The sequence below is a fragment of the Leptopilina boulardi genome, unplaced genomic scaffold (genome assembly GCF_019393585.1).
Source record: "Leptopilina boulardi isolate dan_hultmark-lab unplaced genomic scaffold, ZJU_Lbou_2.1 LbouV2_330, whole genome shotgun sequence".
In the NCBI taxonomy this organism is placed as follows: Eukaryota; Metazoa; Arthropoda; class Insecta; order Hymenoptera; family Figitidae; genus Leptopilina; species Leptopilina boulardi.
In genome coordinates, this window is record NW_026137897.1 from 250,272 (window position 1) to 260,102 (window position 9,831).

At 27.7% G+C, this 9,831-nt stretch overlaps 1 protein-coding gene across 3 annotated transcripts; it reads right to left on the reverse strand.

Annotated features, from left to right (window-relative positions):
* Window positions 1–1,324: 1,324 nt before the first annotated feature.
* LOC127285197 (glucose dehydrogenase [FAD, quinone]-like) lies at window positions 1,325–9,750 on the reverse strand. Of its 3 annotated transcripts, XM_051311070.1 has the most exons (6): window positions 9,629–9,750; window positions 9,282–9,556; window positions 8,695–8,853; window positions 8,421–8,573; window positions 7,012–8,062; window positions 1,325–1,612 (listed from the first exon to the last, which is right to left on the reverse strand). In XM_051311070.1, exons 2-6 carry the CDS (start codon window positions 9,513–9,515, stop codon window positions 1,407–1,409), a joined length of 1,803 nt encoding a protein of 600 aa, XP_051167027.1. In that variant the 5' UTR covers window positions 9,516–9,556; window positions 9,629–9,750; the 3' UTR covers window positions 1,325–1,406. The 3 variants fall into 3 exon arrangements, with proteins under 3 accessions (XP_051167027.1, XP_051167025.1, XP_051167026.1); XM_051311068.1 differs by lacking the exons at window positions 7,012–8,062; window positions 8,421–8,573; window positions 8,695–8,853; window positions 9,282–9,556; window positions 9,629–9,750 and adding exons at window positions 2,824–2,976; window positions 3,036–3,194; window positions 3,288–3,548; window positions 3,657–3,753 and having other exon boundaries at window positions 1,325–2,666; XM_051311069.1 differs by lacking the exons at window positions 1,325–1,612; window positions 7,012–8,062; window positions 8,421–8,573; ... (1 more) ...; window positions 9,282–9,556; window positions 9,629–9,750 and adding exons at window positions 3,866–5,284; window positions 5,417–5,569; window positions 5,829–5,987; window positions 6,080–6,349; window positions 6,419–6,504.
* Between the last annotated feature and the right edge of the window lie 81 nt (window positions 9,751–9,831).

Genomic DNA, 9,831 nt, shown 5'->3' on the forward strand with positions numbered 1-9,831 from the left:
TAGAATTAGTTAAATTTTACTAATTGTTAGTAAAAGTTACTAATAATAATAATTAGTAGTAAAATTTAACTAATTCAGAAGCAAAAAGTGAGTCACTAATTCAAATTAGTAAACATTTTTACTAATTCAGATTTAGAGAGTGCTATTTACTATTAATAGTTATTATTTTTTAATTTCGAATATTAAATAAGTGAATTTAAAAAAAAAACTGCTTTCCATAATCCTGTTTATTATCAGTGTTATAGTGTCGTTTTCGGACTTGAAGCGAATTCTAATGAAGAACTAATGGGCCGTAAGATTAGGCGTTTAGGGACAAACATGATCTGCAATCTAAGCCCCCTAATCTTCTTGTGATTGAGTATAGTTAAAACTGGTATGTAGATTACGTACAATTTGCAATTGATCAGTCACCCACATGTACAACATATTGATAAGCTGAAAAAATATATATTTGATTCAAATAATTCGTTACTTTATTATTAAATAAATATTTCCTTGTGTACCAAATAATTTTTATTTGAGTCAACTAAATTTTATTTATTTCAAAAATTGAGAAATTATTATTGATTCGAATACAATTTATTTGATTCAAATAAAAATTGTTTGATACAAATAAATGTGTTTGATAAATAATCAAGAAACTAATTATTTCAATAAAATATATTTAATTCAAGTAAATTCTTATTAGTCTATTTTAATTTTAACCAAATTTCCAAACAGAAGCTAAATAACTGTAAAATAATTTTTGTAGAATATTAGTGGAAAAACCACCGTTGGAAGCTAAATGTTTTATTCGTTTTGATTAAAAATTTTGATATACAGAGGTAATTGATTTGAATTTATTGAGTTAGAAATATAGAATTTATAAAATTATTAATTTTCGGTTGATTAGTTTTGATTTATATACTTGCGTATTTTTTTTGGGAAGTGTGGAATCTATCTGCAAACGGAAGATACAAGGACACAGCCGGATGCAAGATAGAGCAATATGCGTGTGTAGATAGATATCCTGTGCAAACATGCTACCTAATTAATAGCTACGTAGACGAAGGAGATAACGTGATGAAATATCGATGTTGGCAACGGATTTATGCTGTTTTGGTTGATAATGTTTCCAAAATGATTTTGTATTCTAATAGGCGTGAAATGAATCCGATATAATTTATCTTAGGAAAATTATCGTTAAACTAATTTTGGAATCGAGCATACACCTTTGGCTTAAAATAATACCTTTGGAATAGGTTTAGGTTTTCTTAATATTGAAATGTTCTTCTTCCTGAACATGATCCGGCTTTATTTATTAAAATCGGAGTAAAACTAGAACTAATTTAAAATTATCAAGAAATTGATTTTATTTATTTAACGTCTCATACAGAATTAATTTTTAAAATCTTGACAATTTTTTTTCAACCCCAAAATTTATATCTCCAATCATTTTTAATCATGTCACTGGTCTTTTCGGCAATCATAATTATTGGTGCATTAGTATTACCACGAACAATTTTGGGCATTATCGAAGCATCAACAACTCGAAGTTTCTTTATTCCATAAACTCGTAATTGTGGATCAACAACAGCTTCCGCATCGGATTTTGGACCCATTTTACAAGTACCTACAGGATGACCAGCAGATGCTGTATAATATTTCATCATACAGAACCAATAATCATCAGTGTTGAATTGAAATTGTTTGCAAAGTGGCCAAGGTCTTTCATCGAGTGTCATTTCATTTTCACGAAAGACTTTTGTATTAAATAGCGGTAGGGACATTCTTATTCCTTCCAATAGACGTTCTCGATCAGGACTTTTGGTGAAAAATCCATAACGAATTACTGGTGCACCCCAAATTGGATCTGTTGTATTTAGTGTTATGGATCCTCTGCTATTGGGATTTAATACAGCAGGAATTGCTGTTATTAGATCATAGGAATTTGGAATGGCAATATCTCCATCACTTTCGAAACCTACAAAGTGATATTCAAAATCAGGAACTCCGATTTCTGTTTCTAAACTTGTTTTAATAAAGGTAACACTTTGTAAGGGTCCATTTGATGACAGTGGACCTGTTTGATTCTTTAAATATAATTTTAGATCCTCAATTCGTTTCTTTAGACTCTTTTTTGTTGATGTTTTATTGAGTTTGATAGTGAGTCCTCCAAGTGAGACATGTTCCTGTAGATTTTGACCTACTTGTAAATCTTTAATGATTTTAATGTTGTGCTTCTTTAATTCTTTTGAGGGTCCAATTCCGGATAGCATGAGTAGTTTTGGTGATTCGATTGCACCTCCTGATACGATCACTTCTTTTCGTGCCATTACTTTCTTCATTTTTCCCTCCTTATTTCTGTATTCAACACCAATTGCTTCTTTTGTTTTAGGATTTATTATAATTTTCGTAACTAACACCTCAGTTTTTATAAATAAATTTTGTCTTTTATCTCTTATTGGTCGGATGAAAGCATCATTGGTACTTTGACGCCTTCCATTAAGTGTTGTTGTTTGTAGAAGCATTGTTCCGATTTGTTTATCAGCATTTATGTCTATATATTCGTATCCTATTTCGTGCCATGCTTCTGATAATAATTTAGCATTTGGATCGTTGTACGGAAAATTTCCGACTGATAGATATCCACCTTTTTTATGATAGTGAGGATTTGCTTTAACAATCTGAAAATTAATTACTACCTCATGTATTTTTTTTGTTTTATTTTTTGCATCCATAATTGTTTAATTATTATATGTGAAAAGATAGTAAAAAGAAAATTGCATAGTTTAAATAATTAATTATATCAAAATTAATTTTCTGTACAAGATTGTTACTCACATTATTATCTTGATTATTTTCTGATTTTTTAAAGTAGGGTAACACTTCATTAAAGCTCCAACCTTTGTTACCTAATTTTGCCCAACCATCGTAGTCTGAAGGTGATCCTCTTACATATAACATTCCATTGGTAGAACTAGTTCCACCCATTACCTTTGAAAATGAAAATAATTATTTTCTTTCAAACAAAAATTAAATTTTTATTTACATACTTTACCACGTGGCATACGACAGCCTTTATCAGCTTGACAGGAATTTTCTTCTGCTTCTGTTTTATAATTCCAATCAACTTTACTGCCATGTAATATAGAAGGTGTTGATGGAAGTTCATTAATTTTTAGTTCTTCACCACCGGCTTCCAAAAGGAGGACCTGCGTAATTAAAAAAATTGTCATTAATTTTTTTAATTTAAAAAAAAAAGTTTTCTTTATAAAACAGCTTTTGTTAAAAAAAAATGTATTTACATTCCAATTTTTAATTTCCGTTAAGCGATTAGCAATAACACAACCCGCGGAACCAGCTCCCACAATTATAAAATCAAAATCTTTTGGTGTTTTACGTGGTGTTTTCTTATCTCTAGAATGTCCAAAAATAATGGCGAGAATCGACACAAACATAATTGTTTGTGATGGACAAGTTGTACATTTTTCACCCAAATCACAGGCATCTTTAAAAACTGGTCCTGGTTCCCAACCCATAATTGTGTAATTTAAAGTAATTTTTAACTGAAATAATTATAAAAAATCAGTCCTAATTTATTATAAAATATTCAAAATTAAAATAATCGAAACACGTATTTAAATTTATAATTTTATAAAAATAATGTTACTCACATTGTTCCTTAATGTTTTAAGTACTCTTTTGCAATATATATTTTTTTTTATACAAAGTGACTGTATTTATCAAGTTTAAATTGTACGTAATACTGAATTGATAAACAGTAAAATGGTAAACGAGTTTCTTATGAGGAAACACTTGTTAATATTAGTTATTGTTAAATAGTAATTATTTTTTAGCCAACGGTTTATTTATTTATTTTAACAAAATATTTGATTTTTTGATACAATTAAAAATTATTTGACAGAATGAATTTATTTAATGGATTCAAATAAACTAAAGTATTTTTAAGACGAATTTTTTAATATTTTATTTTAAAAACCTTATTTAAAAAAATTGCTCTCGTTATTATAAAATATTGGTGTTACTTGAAAACTTTTAATTTCCAATAATTTTTAATCATGTCGCTAGCTTTTTCGGCAATCATAATTATTGGTGCATTAGTATTACCACGAACAATTTTGGGCATTATCGAAGCATCAACAACTCGAAGTTTCTTTATTCCATAAACTCGTAATTGTGGATCAACAACAGCTTCCGCATCGGATTTTGGACCCATTTTACAAGTACCTACAGGATGACCAGCAGATGCTGTATAATATTTCATCATACAGAACCAATAATCATCAGTGTTGAATTGAAATTGTTTGCAAAGTGGCCAAGGTCTTTCGTCGAGTGTCATTTCATTTTCACGAAAGACTTTTGTATTAAATAGCGGTAGGAACATTCTTATTCCTTCCAATAGACGTTCTCGATCTGGATTTTTGGTGAAAAATCCATAATGTATTACAGGTGGACTCCAAATTGGATCTGTTGTATTTAATGTTATGGATCCTCTACTATTGGGATTTAATACAGCAGGCATTGTTGATATTAGATCATAGGAATTTGGAATGGCAATATTTCCATCACTTTCATAACCAATAAAGTGATATTCAAAATCAGGAACTCCGATTTCTGTTTCTAAACTTGTTTTAATAAAGGTAACACTTTGTAAGGGCCCATTTGATGACAGTGGACCTGTTTGATTCTTTAAATATTGTTTTAGATCCCCAATTCGTTTCTTTAGACTCTTTTTTGTTGATGTTTTATTGAGTTTGATGCGAAGGCCTTGAAATGTCACGTGATCTTGTAGATTTTGACCAACTGCTAAATCTTTAATGATTTCAATGTTGTGCTTCTTTAATTCCTTAGAGGGTCCAATTCCTGATAGCATTAGCAATTTTGGAGAATCGACTGTACCTGTTGATATAATCACTTCTTTTCGTGCCATTATTTTCTTCGTTTTTCCCTCCTTATTTCTGTATTCAACACCAATTGCTTCTTTTGTTTCAGGATTTATTATAATTTTCGTAACTAACGCCTCAGTTTTGATATAAAGATTTTGTCTTTTTTTTCTTATTGGTCGGATGAAAGCATCATTGGTACTTTGACGCCTTCCATTAAGTGTTGTTGTTTGTAGAAGCATTGTTCCGATTTGTTTATCAGCATTTATGTCTATATATTCGTATCCTATTTCGTGCCATGCTTCTGATAATAATTTAGCATTTGGATCGTTGTACGGAAAATTTCCGACTGATAGATATCCACCTTTTTTATGATAATGAGGATTTGCTTTTACAATCTGCAAATTAATTACTTCCTCATGTATTTTTTTTGTTTTATTTTTTGCATCCTTAATTGTTTAATTATTCTATGTGAAAAGATAGTGAAAATTGCTTAGTTTATGTAAAATTAATCGGTGTTTGTTACTCACATTATTGTCTTGATTATTTTCTGATTTTTTAAAGTAGGGCAATACTTCATTAAAACTCCAACCATTGTTACCTAATTTCGCCCAACCATCGTAGTCTGAAGGTGATCCTCTTACATATAACATTCCATTAATAGAACTAGTACCACCCATTACCTTTGAAAACGAAAATAGTACTCTCTAACTCTGAATCAGTAGAAATATTACTAATTTAATCAGTACTTTTCATTTTAACGGAAGTTTCAGTTTTTTTTTTGAAATTTACTAATATATAAGTAAATTTCTACTAATTGTCAGTTGCTCAATTCTAGCTGTGGCATAATTAGTAGATTTCTACTGCTAATCAGTAAAATATGACTGATTCAGATTTAGAGAGAATTTTTTTTAAATCAAAATTAAGTTTCTATTTACATACTTTACCACGTGGTATACGACAGCCATTATCAGCTTGACAGGAATATTCTTCTGATTCTGTTTTATAATTCCAATCAACTTTACTGCCATGTAATATAGAAGGTGCTAATGGAAGATCATTAATTTTTAGTTCTTCACCACCGGCTTCCAAAAGGAGGACCTGCATAATTAAAAAATTGTCATTAATTTTTTTTAATTTAAAAAAAAAATGTTTTCTTTATAAAACAGTTTTTGTTAAAAAAATGTATTTACATTCCAATTTTTAATTTCCGTTAAGCGATTAGCAATAACACAACCCGCGGATCCAGCTCCTACAATAATAAAATCTAATTCTTTTGGTATTTTACGAGACATTTTTTTATCTCTAGAATGACCAAAAATAATGGCGAGAATTGAAACAAACATAATTGTTTGTGATGGACAAGTTATACATTTTTCACCCAAATCACATGCATCTTTATAAAATGGTCCTGGTTCCCAACCCATGATTTTGTGATTCAATTTAAAGATAATTATTTTTATCTGAAATATAACAGTGATAATTCATCATTTATTTTAAATTTATGATTTTATATACATAATATTACTCACATTGTTCTTTAATGCTTTAAGTATTCTTTTGCAATATGTAATTCATTATTTTTCTATACAAATTAACTATATTTTTCAAGTTTAATTTGTACGTAATACTAAATTGATAAGCAGTAAAATAGTAAACGAGTTTCTATTAAAGAACACTTGTCAATGATAGTTATCGTTATAAGCAGTAATTATTTTTTAGCCATCGGTTCATTTATGTTAACAAAATATTTGATTTTTTGATACAAATAAAAATTATTTGACAGAATTAATTTATTTAATGGGTTTTAATAAACTAAAGTATTTTGAATACGACTAATGTATTATTTAATACTAACAATTTATTTTATTAAAACTTTATTTTAAAAAATTGTTCTCATTGTTACACAAATATTGGTGTTACTCGAAAATTTTTAATCTCCAATAATTTTTAATCATGTCGCTTGCTTTTTCGGCAATCATAATTGTTGGTGCATTGGTGTTACCGCGAATAATAATTGGCATTATCGATGCATCAACAACTCGAAGTTTCTTTATTCCATGAACTCGTAATTGTGGATCAACAACAGCTTCCGAATCAGATTTTGGACCCATTTTACAAGTACCCACTGGATGATCATCAGTTGCTGTATAATATTTCATCATACAAAACCAATAATCATCACTATTAAATTTCCATTCTTTACAAAATGGCCAAGGTGTTTCGTCAAGTGTCATTTCATTATCTCGAAAAACTTTTGTCTTAAATAACGAGATGAACATTCTTGTTCCTTCCAATAGACGTTCTCGATCTGGATTTTTGGTGAAAAATCCATGACGTATTATTGGTGCACCAAAAATTGGATTTGTGGCATTTAATGTTATGGTTCCTCTACTATTGGGTTTTAAAACTATAGTAAAGACGTTTATCAAATCATAGGAATTTGGAATTGTATCGCCTTTACCTTCACTTGGTGTATAATTGTATTCAATGTCTGGAACTGCTTCTTCTGTTTCAAAATGTGTTTTAACGAATGCAACACTTTCCAAAGGTCCAATTGTTGATAGTGGACCATTTTGATATTTTAAATATTGATGTAGATCCTCAATTCTTTTCTTTAAACTCTTTTTTGTTGATGTCTTGTTTAGTTTGATGCGAAGGCCTTGAAATGTCACGTGATCGTGTAGATTGTGACCTACTGGTAAATCTTTAATGATTTCAATGTTGTGCTTCTTTAATTCTTTAGAGGGTCCAATTCCTGATAGCATTAACAATTTTGGTGAATCGACTGTACCTGTTGATATAATCACTTCTTTTCGTGCCATTACTTTCTTCATTTTTCCCTCCTTATTTCTGTATTCAACACCAATTGCTTCTTTTGTTTCAGGATTTATTAAAATTTTTGTAACTAACACTTCAGTTTTGATAAATAAATTTTGTCTTTTTTCTCTTATTGGTCGAATGAAAGCATTATTTGTACTTTGACGTTTTCCATTAAGAGTTGTTGTTTGAATGTTCATTACACCAATTTGTTTATCAGCATTCACGTCTATGTATTCGTATCCTAATTCTTGCCATGCTTCTGTTAATAGTTTTGCATTTGTATCGTTGTAGGGAAGTTTTTCCACTCCTAAATAGCCACCTTTTTTGTGATATTGAGGATTTGCATTCACAATCTGTAATTTCGAATTTAATTAATTTTAACAAAAGGGATAAATATATTTATTTATTTTGTACAATAAAAAAAAATTATTTAATTCAAATAATCGGTTTCTTGACTATTATGAAATAAATATTTTTAAATAATTATTATTTGTCAATTAAATAGTATTTTTATCAAATACAGAAATTATTGGTTCAAATATAGTTTATTTAATTCAAATAAAAAGTTATTTGATTTAAATAAATATTTTATAATAATCAAGTAATCGATTATTTGTGTAAAATAAATTTTTTCTTTAGTTTCTGAGGGGAATATTTCTTAAAAAATTTTTTTACGGTGTAATTTTAATTTTCTATTTAAAAATAACTTACATTATCATTTCGATTATTTTCGGACTTTTTGAAATAGTGCAAGATCTCTTTATAACTCCAACCTTCGTTACCTAATTTAGCCCAATCATCATAGTCTGAAGGTGTTCCCCTGACATATAACATACCATTGATGGAACTACAGCCACCCATTACCTTTTTGAAATAAAAAAAGAAAAAACAATTATTATTTTCATTAGAATTATTATTTATGATCAGATAAATCAAGTTTTAAAAAAATGAAATTAAAAACTGTTTATTAATAATTTTTTTTTACTTTGCCACGTGACATAGCACAGCCATTGTCAGCTCGACAAGAATTTTCCTCGGGTACAGTTTTATAATTCCAATCACTGCTACTGCCAAAAAATGTATAAAGTAACGCTGGTACATCATTCATTTTTAATTCTTCTTCACCTGCTTCCAAAAGTAGGACCTGTAAATAAAATTATTCTCTGAAGTTACAATTATTGCAAATGATTTTATTAATTAAATTTATTATTAAATTTATTAATCAAATAATTATTATAATAATTTATTTAATTTAATTTAATTAATCAAATTATTTTAAACAACAAAATTATTATTATTTAATCATTATTAGTAATTATTAATTAATTAATCAAATTATTTTAAACAACAAAATTATTATTAATTAATAATTATTAATTAATTAATTTAATTACTTTTTATTGAAAATCATTTTATTAATTAAATGTATTATTCTAGTAATTTTTATATAATAATTAATTAATAGAATAATAAAGTTCAAATTTAATTAAACAAATGATTTTAAAAAAAAAACTATTTTTTTATTAGTTAATTTTTAATTTTTCAGAAATGTGTGCAAATTTTATTACTTACTTTCCAATTTTTATTTTCCGTTAATCGATTAGCAATAACACATCCAGCTGAACCGGCCCCCACAACAATAAAATCTAATTCTTCTGGTATTTCACGAGTTGATTTTTTATCTCTATAATGTGCAAAAATAATTGTGACAATTGTTACAAACATCACAGTTTGTGATGGACATGTTGTACATTTTTCACCCAAATCACAAATATCTTGAAAATCTGGTCCTGGAATCCAAACCATGTTTCACGTCCCCAAAAATAAATTTTTTTTTTCTCGCTATTCTAAAATTTATAATTTTATTAAATTCAATTATATTTTTAATTTTGTAATTGTTTTAATAGTTATTATCTTACCAATTTTTTTGTTTATTCACTTTTTTAAAAAAAAAATTGAGTACTTAATAAATATTTTTGAAAGTGCCTAATTTTTTTTTTGGCAATGTAAAATAAAAATTAATCATTCTTTTGCGATAAACAACTGAAGGTATTTATATATCCAGAAATATAAAAATTATCTTTTTTTTACCACTTGTTTATATTCAAATATTTGCGTTTAA